A 15,708-nucleotide genomic window follows, 5' to 3' on the forward strand; every position below is an offset into this window, starting at 1 on the left:
GGTGATGATGAGGGATGGACTGATGACTGAGAGGAGGTTGAAGGAGGAGAAAGAGGAGGAAAATAATAATAAAAAAGCGTGGGAGGAGAAGTAGGATCACTTGAGGCGATCCTATCCTATGGCGGAGTGTGACTAGGTAAGGTAGGCAAAGCGTGGTGTCCAAACGTACATTTTGGCGATCGGGCCTCTTCGGAGCCGGGCTAGGGGAGCTGTTGTCCAATCAGACACTGGAGACTGGATCGAGACCCTTAATTTATGGGGGCTTCAAGCAGCTCCCACAGAATGAGCTCACCTTGATCAGGGCATTTCTCGGTGGGCTTCTGCTGCCCGTGAAATTCTAGTGGGGTTACCCCGGACATCGGCGTGTGAAAGAATGGCAGTCACAGGCGCCCAAGCCACAATATTTTGATCCTTCCCGGGGTGTTTCTCTCCATGGCCATGGGATCTATGGATATTTTAGTTGCCATGACATGACTCTTGGCTAGGGTTACGTGTAGACAAGAGTGACTCTTTAACGGTGAATGACACAGACTCTAGAACTGTGAGTCAAAAGGTAGGAGGAGAGTTGGCATTACCAGTATGTTTAAATATGAACTACCTTGCTCTATCCGCAGGTTAGTTAGTAGTTCTGTCAACTGCCATTTAGGCTCTATAGATAACACAATATGCCAAGTAGAGGATAATAATGTCAAGTCCTAGTGTAATATGTGAAACCCTCCCTGTTGTTTCTCCATGTCGTTCCTTCTTTCCTAAAGAAACGCCTCAAGCTGAGTGGTGCGCCTGAGGCGGTTCCAGGTTCTGTCTTTACCCTGTTGGGGTCTTGTTCCTTTTGCCCATCGTAATTCATTTCCAAGTAAACACAACAATGAGCATGGTCCACCAATTTATCCAGTCGAGTCGACAATATCGAATTGTCCCTTCTTAACATATCGAATGACGATGTTTTGTCACCAATTGCCTGCCGCTTCGGGATAGTATGATCTGAGTACTGTACGTACAGAAGCTGCCGCTTGTAACCCGGGATCTCGATGGATCCTTGTCAAGCAAATATGGATGGGCACATGCAGGACGGTTCAAAGCAGCTTGCACATGTCAAAAGCCCGTTTCATCCGCATTCGATCCATCACTACATAAGACCGGCATTTGATGATACTCTTTCCAACAGCCCGTACGAGCTTTCTTATACATACTCTTCAGCGATAGTTTCCGTCCACAGAGCACACCAACACTGGTACAACCCCATATATCTGCTGAGATCAGCTTATATATGAGGCCATACCGAGAAAGGAGCGAGAAAAGAAAAGAAAGCTCCCATCAACCGCCGGCAACCGAATCCGACCCTGACCTGTTTCCAATGACTGTCGATTTATTCTCCAGCTGTCCGGTCGACTCCGGCCTCTTCACCGCGCGTCCCATTCTGGGTCTTCCGCTGGGCCTGTCTGTAGCAGCGGGTCCGCTCTTAGGGTACGGACAGGACAGCGCCCTTTGAATCGACGCCCATTGTCTCTCCGCTTGTCCAGATTCCGCTCCCACTACTCCGTACTGTCTCCATGCTCACTTTAGCCCTGACTGCGTGCGTCACCGAGCCCATGCTTCGGGTACCGGGCTCTACCGTTATGGAATCCACAAACACGCGCATTTCCCATGCACCGGTTCCGTCCTCGTGACCGGCCCGGTCCCGTGTATTCTGCAACTGCAGTACATATGCCGTTGCTGAACCATGCAAGCCTCAGGATGCGGTATATACTATATTTACAGAAACCCACAAGGTAGTTGGGCGCAGAAACGTCGATTGGTCTATGAGAGTGGCCATCCGAACATTTCAAACTGAAATTACCAAAACGTGGGGGCTTCAAACACTGGTCATAGTCTCGCCAAAAGAAACACAGTATCCAAGGGAATATCATTAAGTCAATCATTATGACGCCTTCAACCAAATTGCATACTGGAGCCTCCCATTTTTTGCAACTACATTTTGCAAGTCTATAGGATATGGAGCTTACTCCTAAACGCCAACGCCTGTGTGATCCAAGTGCCAAGGCATATGTCAATGCCGACTAAGATCCGAGACATCCCCTTACCAAGATCTCTGCATCTTGCATGTGGCGCATTCCAGCTCAATACGTGATACTTTGCTGGGATATTTGCGACATCAGGGTACAATCATCTCATCAACGTATTCATCTTTTGCCCCGGAGCAAGAGTGCATAGGAAGCTGAGCAGTTACAATCTGCCAACCTATGCTTTGTCGTGGACCTTCTCAGAGGGCGTGTCCGCGAGTTCTTCGTACCGATTCATGACATTCTCCTCCACGGTCTCATGGAATACATCCACCTCAGTAGACGCGAACTTCCTTGCGCTAATGCCTCGCTCAAAAAGCACGTCGAGCTCCGCAAATGTGCGCCCGCTTGGCTCTGGTAGGCGGAAGAAGGTGTAGATGATACACAAGAAACAAATACCACCCTATTGTTCTCGTCAGTAACGAGGCGTATGTGTTATGGAGTGGTGGAGTGGCTCTTACCCAGAAGAATCCCGCATAATTACCCCAGTCCCAGGCTGTGGGGTTGAGCATATAAGGAGTCAAAACGCTGTTGATGATGCCCACAACGTTGCTGTAGTCAAATCTGGTTAGCTCTCAGTAACAACAGTTCGGTCATGGCTGAACGCCAACTGACGACATCATCCCCTGGCTTTTGCAATATTCGTGACTTACTAGAGGTTACGTCCAAGAACAACTGTCTTGATCTGCAAACGCCGGGACGACAGTTCTCCCACAAGAGAATAGCATACAGTTCCAATGGTCAACTGGTAGAACAGCGCCCATACAATCATCATACAGCCTGTGGCGAGCGATGATTGGCTTCGATGAGCCTCGGGCACTAGACCAAGGAAACCCATGATGAGCAGCATGGAACAAAGACCGCAGAGACCATAGAGAACCAAGGATCGTCTGCCAATACCCAAAGTCATAAGACCCCAAGCACCAAAAACTCCGGCCATATTGATACCGTACTGGCCCAGGGCAAATGAATATGCCTTGTCGGCTGATAGTCCAGCCTGTTCAAGGAAGTAGGTGGAATAGTTGGAGAATGAATTGCCGCTCAGATTCTGAATGGCCCAGATCATGCATACGATCTCGGTACGGCGAAGGTCTGTGCCCTTGAAGCAGTCCCAGTAACTTGCACCTGATGTGATCTTCTCTTCAAGGGCAGTTGTATGTACCATCATGGCGATAGTTTCGTCAGCGTCAAAGTCAGTCTCGCGATCGAGACTGGTCAAGCGAAGCAATGCCTCCTTAGCATCCTGGGTACGACCTCTCCGGACCAGCCACCATGGCGATTCGGGCGCAAAAAAGATGCCAACGAGGAGTGGCAAGGGCCATATCCACTGGAGAGCATATGGAATGCGGTACGCCCATTCATCGATGCGCTTGAGCATGGCGTGGATGACGCCTATGCCGATCTCCTGGCCAAGACCCCAGCAGAAGTTGACATACGTCGTCAAGTACCCACGCAGAGCAACTGGACAAACCTCAGATGCATAGGTGATGGTCAGTGTTTGGAAGATACCCCACGGGATACCACACAGTATTTCAGCAACCAGCAGAGTCTGAACGTTCTGGGCGGTAAAGAAGATGGTTGTGAAGCCAGCTACACAGGCGAGACAGGCCATGACAGTGTAACGATAACCAAATCGTTCAGAGATCCAGCCGTTGATAAAAAGACCAATGATCTCGCCACAATGGGCTCCCTATGAATTGTTGATGAGCGAGTACACCGAGAACTTGTGGGCAGATGGCTTACGTTACTCAGACCAGCTTGCCACGCAGCTGGTACCTGATATTCTCCATCATCACCAAGGACGCCATACTTCTTGTTGAACTGCGGGAAGGCATCTGGTAGCAGGTGTTAGTGAGATGAAACTCTAGCTTCGCTCAGTATCAATGCTGGCTCCGCACACCAGGCACCTGATTGCGGTCGCACACGGACAGCCAGGGGTCGGTCAACACATACAAAAGTTATTGACGAGAGAGATGTCATAGCCCTCCATTACAATACATGTGGAGATGAGGATACTCCAGAAAATGGCCTTGGGATAGAGCTTGATGCCCTGGCGGAGGGTCATGGTACGCTCCTTGTGGGCAGCCGAACGGGCATGCTCGACGATGTTGATATGCGTCTTACTGGGGTCGGTATTATCCTCAGCGGCCGAGTCCACGGCGGCCGTGTTTTCGGGGGTGTCCTTCGGAGGCGGGGCCGTTGCCGGGGCCGGCGTCACCACGTCTTGTTCGCTCGCCATAACTTCAGCTTCCTGAGCCTGGTTGTGAAGATGGGCTTATAAGCCAACCAACACTAGACCTACAAAGCTGAAGACGACTATTGGAGAGCACTGCAGCGGACGGAGAGGGGCCAAGCAAATAATCAAAACTTGCCCAAATACGCTTGATGAGGTGATGGAGGAGGAGCAACGTCGAAACGAAGTCATACAAATGTAAAGTTCAACGTGTGTAGGAAAGGTGACACTTCAAATGGACCACAATAAGACACAACCAAACAACCGAGAATCCGTGGCGACAGCGATAATAGCCACTCTTTACTCACACACGACCTGCAACAGTACGTAACAGAAACAGAGAACAAGCAGAGCAGAGCAAAGCAGACAGAGAGAGAACACAAGAAGAGAGAAAGTCTGATGGAGTCCGAGGGGGACCTTTTTCAGGTAAAAATGGATCCAAACGTCAACAGCTTTTATTCTAGGGGCGGATGGTCGGATCAAAGCGGGACGAGCCATGCCAGACCAAGTATGGCAGAATCATTGAATAATGGAGTGCGACTCGAGAGTCTGGAGCTCGCAATTTCTCCCTGTGGTCGTTGCATTTGCTAACAGATTGTCAGGGAGCTTGTGAGGCCACAGGCCAATGGCGCTTGTCGAGGAACATTATCTCTCAAGCCCATCCTTGCTATTTTCAAGTGGGCCGACTGCTCTTTTAACCGCAGGAAGAAACCTCACGGTTCATGGCAGATCTGGTTCATTCTGATATCGAAAGAAGCAATGGTTGAATCATAAGACCCCTCCCTATACATGCTGCCACTGTTGCGTCCTTGATACACTCACTGCCTCACTACAAGCAGAACGCCGATCATTGTTAAACAATGGCATTCAAGCTTATCTTTTCGAAAGTTACCCAGGGTGCGGAGCCTCAACTTGGCTAACCCTATTTGACTCCAATGCCCAGAGCTAGAACAATCGGCAGCCATTTAGCGCCATTAGAACTTGCGAGCCCCTGTAACTGCCAGGATAATTGGGTAACTCTTTCAACGTCCGTGGTAGGGCCGACAAAGCTTCACCGTTCATTTCATCCCTCGCTCAGTGGCGAGGGCGAATTTGCCGATTATCTTCATGGTATTAGTTGAAGTGCCGTGGAAGACACCAAATTTGTGTCGTCAAATCATCATTTGAGGCCAAGCAATAGCTATTACTAACCTACATATATACCAGCTTCAATTCGTGAGGTGGGGGTTGGTCCAAAATACGAAAGGAAAACACTCCTTGACCCCAATTGATACTGCAAGTCTTGATGATCTCCCAGTCAGCTATGATCCGATAAAGCCAAGACTTCAAAGTCCAGGCCAGCCTATAGCGAAACACAGTTGATCTTGAAACTCATACACATGCCAGGGTGGGACTGCTCTGAGCCACTATGTACCTGATCACGATAGCTCGTGCGGGGGCCATAGTTGATCTATAAATCTACCAGCCATCTGGGGAACAGGCGGCGACTTGCATGGGAATCAAGTGTTTGGGTTTTCTTACGTTATGAGTCAGGTTTGTGTTGCAGTTGTTGAGTACTGATGTGGCGTGGTGTGGTGTGGTGTGGTATGGTGATGCAGCTCTCACATACAATGCTACTGATGACAATCGATATGCCATGCTTCGTTTGACTACTGGCCTCAATTCTTCTTCCACACGTCTCTCCACCACTCCTTTAGCCCATATGCTTTCTCCTGTGCTTCAACATGGACCTTGACATCGCCCCCTCCAGTCAATGCCTCTAATAAACCCGTCTGTTTGCCCGTTAGACCCCCTCCTCCCAGACTCCTGGCTTTTCCGCCCGTCGCACGCTCCTGAATCTCTCGAGCCACTGTAGGCGCAACTTCAGCAAAGCACGCTTTGAGTTCTCGCTCGAGTGAAAAGTACGGCTTCTTTGCTAGATCCGGCGCCATCAGGTTATAGCTTCGTGTCAGGGCGTTAAGACGCTCAATCGACAGCTTGAGATATGCCGCTTCAGTTTGTTCCCACGCTGAATCTCGAAATGGCCGTCCAACCACCGGCGAGGCAGCCTTGATCTCTTCCACTTGTCCATCAGCGTTCTTCCGTATAATTGGGTTGTGCACCTCTTCTGCTGCAGCGTATTCTTCTGCTCTTCGAATCTGCTCTTGTAATGATCCTCCCCGTGAAGCGATCATCCTCGCAGCAAAGCGTCGCCAGTCGTTCCGTAGTCGAGCTCTAAAGATGCCTAGCTCTTTGGCAACCTCCTGTTGTTTCTCAATCCAGGGTGGGACAATATCCTGTCTTTGAATCATTTTGTTCATGATATACTCCGTCGTGTCGATGAAGGGGTTATCAGCGCGAGCGTCACGCTCAATTCCCTTTCCGCGGGGGATATTCTTGAACTGTCCTCTCGCAATAGCGTTCTCGATGCGTTCATTCGCCAGTGCTGCGAGACCCGTGATAGAGTTTGGTAACGCTCGGGCTCCGGGCTCAAACCTCTCCCTCAGCTCTTTTCTCCAAGCCTCTTTTTCATCTTCACTCATACCATTTTTGGCTTGTTGGCCACCCATTCCGACGTAGGTGTTCACCTTATCCCTCGCTTTGGCGACTTTCTCTCCGGCTGATCGCCTTGGTTGCTTCTGTAGTCGCATATCAACCGGAAAAGGTTGGAACTTGCCCCTTAGGCCTGTGGCAAGAGGTTTCTTTGCATCATCGAGCATTCGAAGTACCGTGTCTGCAGTGCCCTCTTCTCCAGTCCACGCCTGCGTGGAGGCGATGTGCCGTGTTCCCTCGCCTGCTGTCAATGAGAGACCGGCCGCGGCAAAGGCGTTGGCATTTTCAGATTTGAAATTTGCATCTGCAATTTTGTTCAACAGTCTTTCCTTGAGCTCTTCCGAGAAACCGGCATCCTCAACGGCCCTACGTCCGGCTCTTCCACCGGTAAAGAGGGCTTCCTCTGTAGCTTCTTCCAGCCGTCGAGCCAAGGGTCCCAGCTCCTTCTCGACATTATTTTCATGACTCTCTTGTTCGGCTTCCTTTGCAGTTTTGTCTTGTTGTTGATCCTCCGTCTTGGGTGCACCAGCTTGCGTTGAATATTGAGCTGGTAGCAATGTTCTGGGTTGGCGAGAGACTTGTAGGCAACACCGACATACAAAGGGCACCCGACGTATAGACACAGACATTTTGTGAGCCTCACAAATCTAGAAGAGACTAAGTTGAAGTCCAGTGCGAAATTGAGAATGGTGAAAGAGTATGAACTTGTAATGACGGTAATGAAGTTGATCAGTTGAGATTAGTCAGCCAGTCACCCTATACATCTCATCATCGCCACTTCAGCCATCAACATATCATAAATTTGACTTGGAATAACTATCTCTAGTAAAGTCCTTCATCTTTAGGAAAGTACCTATATGTGCTCATACTATTGAATAGTTCGAATTGTCTTGCCGTGTAAAGACTCCGCCAGATATAAGCACCAAAAATGATCCTCTAACCTCGATTCACCACCAACTCAGGCTCAGCCTAGAAAAAATGATTGAAAGCAATAGCGAGTAGAAGGGCAAATACTGAGCCAACTGGCGGCCTCGTATGAAACGCAAAGTCTTCTTCATCCCCTTTCTTCTCTTCGCCGTGAGGATCATCTCGGGGCTCTCCATCGGGAGTGTTCGCCCTGACAATCCAAGTACTGCTGCTATTGCCGTGAAGTTCACCACTCGCAAGATTAACTGTGGCTGTTGAGCCGAGGATTTTACCACTTTTACTTACACCGACAGCCCGTGCGGATCTAGGAAGTGGCAATGCCTCCAAGAGGATTTCTGTTTCAAAGCCAAATCGAGATGAATTTGCGAGGAGTCTCTCAGAAGAAGTGGCGTTCTTGTCATCTTCACCAGCGTACTACTGAAGAGTCAGTAACAGTCACAAGCAAGAGGTGTGTCTGAACACACCACTTCCCATCGGTCAACCTGAGTATCGCCGTTCCAAGACACATAAATGGTAGTGTTTGTCGCCTCATTCCCTGGAAGCGCGGAAGCGATGGAAGGACCCCATGGAGGTCGGCCAATCCATTCCATCTTCCACGCGCGATACACAGACATATCAAGATCGGGATCACCGTCAGTTGCATGTGGGATAACTCCTCGCTGAATATCCATGACAACTTCACCATTGGACGTATGCTCTGTGATCCCTGGGTTCGCTCCCCAGCCGATAAGGAAGTTGCCATTGTCAAGGCCCTGGACGCTGCCCCCTGAGCCCGAGGAGATCTTCTGAGGATGGTAAAATTCATGCAAAAGCCTGACTGTCATTTCCTCATAGTCGAGTTCCACAACAACGCCACGAGAACAATTGTCTCCGCTACATGATCCGCTTGTGGTGACTTGGTTGTCGAAGAAACTGATTTGACTCTCATTGCCCTGGACAAATTTTGCGTTATATTGATTTGCGAAGTTGGTTGCATTGCCGCCACTGAGGTCCTTGAATTGGTTGCGCTTTCCTCCGAGGACCCATCGTGGGTTCAGACTATCTGCTTGGAGGAGGATGATCGCCGAAAGACTCCTTGATGACACCAGGTAATGACCTTTCGAGGTCTGCTCCTGGTCAGTACCTGGAAGGTTGAGAAACCAAGAAGGGGGCTCATACCTTCGACACGCTGTCTATGTGAAACCAGTCGAAGCCATCACCATGCATGAACGTCTTTTTGGGACTGTATTTGACCAGAGTGTCGGTCAGGTTGACGTGCGTGAAGGACCTCCACACGTTGGTAACCCTGTTGGTTTCGAGCTCGACTTCTTGAAAGATAGAGTCGCTCAGCCAACCATCCATTTCACCCCCAAGAGCAGTCAAGTTGAATCTGACATCCTGGACAGCGGTCATCAGAGCCGTGCCCCCCTGAGTTGTGAACTCGAACTCATGGATACTGCCCTGTGTAGTCCCCAGGTCCTCGATCTCGACTGTCCATTTCTTCTGGTAGTTGGCATCAAAGGCATGACAGCGGCCGCCCTCAATGAAAGTGAGATATTTGCCCCCGCTCTTCACTTGAGCACGAGCATCGAATGTCTTGGCGTATGAAATATCAGCATATATAAGGCTGAGATCTTTGCTGGAGAAGATAGCAGGTCCCGATTTGTCGCCATGTTCCATTGTCAAGAAGAGAAACCCCGAAGAATCGACAAGATTGGGGCTGAAGGTACTGATTTGGAAGACAGGGGCTACTACATCCGAGGACTTGAATTCCTGTGTAGGAAATTGACCGAGGAAGCCCTTATTGTATGCCTTCAAGTCATTTACAGGAGCGTCATCTGCGAGAGAGGGAGTAGCTAACGAAGCAAGCGTCGCGACTTTCACCAAAAACGAAAGCATTTTTTAGGAGGCAAAAAGAGTGAGAAACAGAAAGGAGAAAGAGATGGCTTAGAGAGGAGTTGCGAACAACGAAGCGAATGACGAGAGCTCCAAGAAAACTCCAAAAGTGCTCCAAAGACGAAATTTCGAGAGAGTGTAGAAGGGAAGAGGATCGATCGTTGATATTTGTCGGTGTAGGACGAGAGTTTCAAAAGCCTCTCACAAGAAACGATGGAGTGAAGACGACATGAGATTTGCCGTTACCCCAAGGCAGTTGCACTGAACAGTTTCGTGCCTGCCCTTTCTGAGACGTGCAACTGTAGCCTAAATATGAGAGGCAGGCAAGAATCAAGACTTGTCCACGACTTCCTTCCTGTTACATCTAGATGAAAGGGAGGAACACTGAAGGAAGTACCCAAAGTATTTGCCATTGCATAAAGCGTCCCTTCCATCCATGAGGTAGGCACGCTGGAACCCAGACACCGTCGCAATAATAAAATGACTCATTCCTTTTTGTACGCTCTGTAATATCTCTCTGATGCTTGGTCTAGGTATGGCTGAGACTCTCATCGTCCATGATTATATACAAACAATAACAACACAAAAGCTACAAGTGCCTGTGTCTCCCATATATAGCTCCGCAACACCATCAATGACTTTTGTGCTCCTCCGTTCTGTTTTGTCCATGGCCTAGGCTCCTATTTCCGAGGGCCTACGGCTCGCACCGGTGTCTACTATGTATATCCAATCCCAATCCAAACTCCTCATGCCATGGTGTATCAGTTTGTTCCCTTTTCCGTTGGTCGTATCTAGTCATTCATAAAACAACAACAATGAATCATATCCTATATTCGCCCCCCTTCAAGAACTTCTCGTTTGAGAATCTCAATCTGGCCAGATTCACCGGTGCGTCGTCGTTCCATGACCCAGCGCGTAGCTCCACTATCTTCCTCTTTGACGTATGATATACTATCAGCTGAGCCTTTGTGTCGATGGCCCATACCCGGACGCTTCGGAGCTGAGCCTGGCTCAACCATACTGGCCCTGTTCGAAGTCTCCAGAGGGCTCACCATTGCCGACCCCGGCATGCCCTCAACATCGGATATCGGAGAGATAGGATTGTCAAAAGACTTTGATGGGAGTCTGCTAATGTTTAGAGGCGCTACCGGGACATCCCCTCTAACGCTGGTGTCGAGTTTGGCCAGTGTCGGGACAGGAGGAGGAGACAATGTCAAACCGGGAATGCCACCTGTCAAAGTCGGGCTTCCTGACGCGCTCACACTGTCCGAGTCATGGCTGATTGTGGACAGGACCGAATTCTTTCGAGTATGGAAGGTCGTTGGGCTCATGATACTCTGACCCCATGGTGAGCTTGATAGGTCACCCCTTTCTGACCGAGGAGACCCATTCTGGCTAGACACAAGACTGGCTTGAGAGCCACCCCAAGCCCTGGAACGAAGACGGAGCAGGGCAGACAATGTCATCTCGTCGCCACGATCACCCATCAGAGCAAGCTGGGCTAGACCAGGACTTTGCAGCGGTGTTCCACTGAAGCCGGGCATACCAAGGCTCATGAACGAGTTTCTGTTGGAATACTCCGACCGCTCTGTGATAGGTGTCAAGTTCGGCTCCCTTGAAATCATGCGTCCACTTGTGCTGCGGTCCAAGCCATTCTTGGGTCCGAAGAAGCCACCATTAGCATACTCAAACTCGGGTCCTTGTTGTTGGCCAGCTGGGGCTGAGTAGAAGTTGAATTCCTGGCCATACCACCCATCGCAGTCATTAGCCAAAGCACTTGCGTTAGCCTCAGCAATAATAGCATCGTCATCGAGCTCGAAATCGGCCATGTCTTCATAAGAATCGTTGTAGCCACCGTAATCATCAAAGTTCTCATAATCGTCCTGCCTAAAAGAGTCATCACGATCTAGTGTATCAGGCGATTGGCTTGGCTCAGATAGAATGGTTTCATCAGCCGTTGGCGAAGAACTCCGTTGAAATTTGCCCGATGCCGCTGCCTTGTAAGTTGCGGCAGCGAGTGCCGCCTGGTAAGCCGCCATGGTATCACTGTTAGGAGGTGATGATGAAGGGATCATTGCTGAGGGACCATGAGGCGATTGAGGTTTGGGACTGTCGTGGGTAACCTCAGGCTCGACAGGTTGCTTTTCCTCGACACTGAGTGATGTATGAGCCGTAGTCTTGGACGTCTCTGAACCCGCAGAGAAGGGGGCTGTCATATCGGACGATCGAGTCGGTTCATCTATATTTGCGGATCGTTGCAATGCATTCGCAAATGCCCCTGCGATCGGTCGACCGAATTGATCAGTATCATTGTTGTCAAATATCGACTCGTCAAATGGGGTATCATCCCATTCTGGAGGGGCAGCAAGATCCTCAGCAAACTCGTTCCTCTCGAATTCCAGCATCCCATCATCATAATAGAGCTCGTCATCATTTAATTTGCGCCCTGTGTCAATTGGTGGCAAGTCTTGGTTCTTCTGGAATGCAGCCTCATTCTCCAGGCTGGGCACTCTCGGAACGTCCAGTCCTTGGATCCCTAGTCCACCTGCCTGCATCTCTTGATTCAGTTGTTGGTCGAGGGGCAGGTTAGGGGACAATTCTCCAAGTATGTTCGGTGTGTATTGACTCATAGCATATCCGATCCGATTGCCTTCTGCATCCCTCGGGGTTGGCAAGAAGCCTGCGCTGCGTGGGCTCGTCAACGATGATGTAGGGCCCGATCGTTGAAAGACGAAGCCAGAGAAGTTCTCTTGATCGTTGTCTGGATCAAGCTCATCATCTTGATCGTCGACCACGTTTCTGCCCAGCGTATTGTTTAGGTTGTTGTCGAGATGCCCGCCCATGGTGTTATTAAGCGCATTGTTCATGTTATTATCCAGATGGTTGTCTATGCGGTCATTGAATTCATCGTTGAATCCGCCGTCGTCCATATCATCATAGTCATCACCGACCATAGGAATATCTTCCTCGAAACCATCGTCTTCCATCATTGCATCGTAATCGAAGCCATCGTCATCAAAATCATCAAAACGCGAGTCTCGAGCTGCGGCGGGTTCAGCCGTCTTCTTCTCGAGCTCTCGTTGCCGATGCCTATCTTCGAGGAGCTTCTCTTGTTTTGCAGCACCGATCATGTCAAAGCTAAACCTTGAGGAGGTACTCTTCATATGTCGAGGGATCGCAGAAGGGATATCTTTGCCTGACAATCCAGATAGTGAGGGACCTCTCGATCTACCAGCATGAGATGAAGTGGATCTCTCGTGGATGTATGCTTCTTCATCGATCAACCGTGATGCTTGAGGCGACCTTGGCTGGACCGAGATGGGAGCGTTGTCCTTGGGAGGTACGGGAGGCGCATCTGATAAGGTGAGGCTAGCCATCTCTGCCGCAGGGATTTGAACAGCAGTAGATGCTGTGCTTGGCGTCATCTTGAGGGCCCTGGAGTCTTGGGAGTAAATAGACTCGGAAGCATTACTAGGCTCTCGCTGGGTCAAAGGTGTGGCCGAGAGAGGAATCTCATCTGCCTGACTGGCAGCTGGGTTCAAAAACCTCTCTTGGGTGGGAAGGGGAGCGGAATTGGGGACTGACGAGGTGAAAGGAGGCTGCACTGTTTCCCTGTTTGGGGTGTTCCTCTTGGGCCGCGGGGCACTGAAATCATGGACTCGAGTTCCCATGATACGAGGGTCATATATCGGATCCTCGCCTCGCCGGGCCAAGGGTAATGGGCGCAAGTCAGGAGCATGCTGACTGTTCTTGCGCCTCATCAATAACGTCGACATTGGTTTTTTGAGGAAAGGCAGCCCTTTTTTGGGCTTGGGGATTTCGGTGTTGCTTGTCGTCTGTGTAAGCGAGGGGAGTTCCGTAACCAGTCGGGTACCTGCAGGACGGCGACCGGTAGGTGCAGCAGCTGAGTGCTGAAGATCTGTAGGTGTACTGAAAGAGGATGCAGCTTTTGTATTCCTCAAAACTTGTGGCGACGGCCGCAAAGGAGCGCTGTTTGAGGTTAATGATGGCTGAGATGCTGAATGTTGTCCATGTAGACTAGATCCTTTGCCGTTGTCCGCAGTTTCAAGAGCCTGAGCTTCCAAGTCCCGCTGATATTTTCTAAGAGCGACACCACCTATGAATGATCCCTTACTAGATGAGCTTTTGGAGTTCGGTTGCGGTCGAGGAGGTTCTAGCGGGCTTGTGGCAGCATTTTGGCGACTATCTCGTGAATTCCCAAGGTCCTCTGTGGTAATATGGGCTATGGGTGGTAGAGTGGGAGGCAATGAAGAAGGATTCGACGAGGTCGGTCGCAGTTCCGGAGAGAGTGCATCGGGAGAGAAAGGCACAGTGGGTGTAGGCGAAGTAGGATTGTTATCGGGAGAAGGCGAGGCAGGATTCGAGGGCCCTCGCCTGTGGAACCTCAGATGGGACAGCATACCGAAGAACCGGCTGAGGTCTGCGTCAAGGAGAGTGAATCAAAATGTCGACGGCGGCTGGGTGGGGGGAAGCGCTTCCGCGCTCGAGCTTGCGTAAGGGAACCGATGCGTAGTGAGAAAAAGGCAGCGCATCCGTGGGGCAGCGCCCGATGGTGTAGTGTAGGGCGAAGCAAACAGTAGGCGAAGGAGGCGATCGAGACGCGATCATGGCATGACTCAAGGGGTCGCAGTCGCAAGAGACAACGTAAACATAGTGGCCGATCGATAGGGTGTCTTGTTTGTTTGGGCGTGAGAAGAGCCGGGTATCGATAGCGGGCAGCAAGGGAGCATAAGATTGTTTCTAAATGCGCAGCGCAAAGCAAGGCAGCGATAGCCGAAGTATGTTTTTTTTTTTCTTGAGTGAGGCTGGTGCTGATGCAGAGAGGCTCGGAGAGTTCGGCGGTATAGTCGATGTAGATTGCCGCGATGGAAAAGATGGGATGAGATGTTGTTGGGAGGAGGCGTAGGAGATGAAGTGGCAACCTGACTAACTTAATGGACCTGACCCTGATGCGTGGTTGGTGACGGATTTACAGTTTCAAGGGACCTGATCCAAAAGCCTGGCAATGGCAAGGAATGGCAAGGAAAGGCAAGCCAAACGCAAGGCAAGGATGAGTTGCACGTGCATAAGCCACTCGAATACGACTCTGACGCGGCTTCTCAAGTCCAATCCAATCAGAAGAACAACAATGATGCTGTTTCAAGACAATATCTAAATCAACTGTATCACCAGTTCCTACAATCAATAAACCCAATGAGAGAACCAAGCAAGCAATTAACTTTGACAAGTAGGGCTTTTAGTTTAGTCCTACAGCCGTTGTCGTCGGTAGTGGGGCCAGCTTGTTACAGCAAAGTAAACCGGGCTTTGCGCCAAGCCTATAAAAAGAAACCCCTAGGCATCCCTTATAAATAATAGTAGTATAAAGAGAGAGAAAAAATTGCGCAAATGATGCGTCTTCTATGATGATGAGCATTTGTCATTTCCAAGGCGAATTCCTCTTAAAACAGAATCTCCCTTGCTGTGGACAAAAGGGCAGCTTCATTAGCTACCTACAATCCACTTACACAAGCTCGCCCTTCAACTCTTTACGTGCAAGTGGCACTCGAGATAGTCTCTGACTGGGGCCTAGAGTCTGTACAATGGGTCTCGGATTGGCAAAGGGGTTGAGTTTTGTTCCTGTTCCCATAGAAGTCTCAGACACATTATTGCTCTGGGACATAATTTCTGCTCGCTAAGTATCTTGGCTCTTCCACTTACATCGTAGCAATCTCCAAACATCAATTCAACCCATCTAGTGCATCGGAGGAAATCATATGCAGTATCAACGACACCCATGACTTGGCTTCCAGCTCTGATGGGCTGCTATACGATATTTCAATGCCTCGCTCTTGAGTCTAACTTGCCAAGACGACGGAAGTACGTCGGTGGCAGCCAACTCGCCGATAAGGTTGATCCCCCAAAGTCTAATCACATAGACTTTGCAAAAGCTGTGCCAACTATCATGACATACCCAATAGTAGGTGAATAGATATGCGATTGTGTTGGCCATGGCGGTTAAGCTTATCTGAGACGACTCATGTTAAATTGACTCTTGCAACTGGTGGTTGGAGCTGGCATTTC

General features: G+C 49.9%; 4 protein-coding genes across 5 annotated transcripts; all 4 read right to left on the bottom strand.

The window, feature by feature from the left end:
* Nucleotides 1-457: 457 nt before the first annotated feature.
* FVEG_11408 (MFS transporter, SP family, general alpha glucoside:H+ symporter) lies at nt 458-4,802 on the bottom strand. Of its 2 annotated transcripts, XM_018900662.1 has the most exons (5): nt 4,014-4,802; nt 3,804-3,895; nt 2,714-3,750; nt 2,522-2,612; nt 458-2,463 (listed from the first exon to the last, which is right to left on the bottom strand). In XM_018900662.1, the coding sequence occupies exons 1-5, from the start codon at nt 4,297-4,299 to the stop codon at nt 2,239-2,241; spliced, it is 1,731 nt and encodes a 576-aa protein (XP_018758972.1). In that variant the 5' UTR covers nt 4,300-4,802; the 3' UTR covers nt 458-2,238. The 2 variants fall into 2 exon arrangements, with proteins under 2 accessions (XP_018758972.1, XP_018758973.1); XM_018900663.1 differs by having other exon boundaries at nt 2,522-3,750.
* Nucleotides 4,803-5,401: 599 nt separating this feature from the next.
* Nucleotides 5,402-7,531, bottom strand: FVEG_11409 (hypothetical protein). The gene has a single exon (XM_018900664.1). The coding sequence runs from the start codon at nt 7,452-7,454 to the stop codon at nt 5,952-5,954; it is 1,503 nt and encodes a 500-aa protein (XP_018758974.1). The 5' UTR covers nt 7,455-7,531; the 3' UTR covers nt 5,402-5,951.
* A 74-nt stretch (nt 7,532-7,605) lies between these two features.
* FVEG_11410 (hypothetical protein) lies at nt 7,606-9,630 on the bottom strand (the record flags this gene model as incomplete). The annotated part of the gene is made up of 3 exons (XM_018900665.1): nt 7,606-8,166; nt 8,217-8,858; nt 8,911-9,630. The coding sequence occupies 3 exons, from the start codon at nt 9,628-9,630 to the stop codon at nt 7,795-7,797; spliced, it is 1,734 nt and encodes a 577-aa protein (XP_018758975.1). The 3' UTR covers nt 7,606-7,794.
* Nucleotides 9,631-9,800: 170 nt separating this feature from the next.
* FVEG_11411 (hypothetical protein) lies at nt 9,801-14,650 on the bottom strand. The gene has a single exon (XM_018900666.1). It carries the CDS (start codon nt 14,046-14,048, stop codon nt 10,455-10,457), a length of 3,594 nt encoding a protein of 1,197 aa, XP_018758976.1. The 5' UTR covers nt 14,049-14,650; the 3' UTR covers nt 9,801-10,454.
* Between the last annotated feature and the right edge of the window lie 1,058 nt (nt 14,651-15,708).

This window comes from Fusarium verticillioides, chromosome 7 (assembly GCF_000149555.1).
Source record: "Fusarium verticillioides 7600 chromosome 7, whole genome shotgun sequence".
NCBI classification, from domain to species: domain Eukaryota; kingdom Fungi; phylum Ascomycota; class Sordariomycetes; order Hypocreales; family Nectriaceae; genus Fusarium; species Fusarium verticillioides.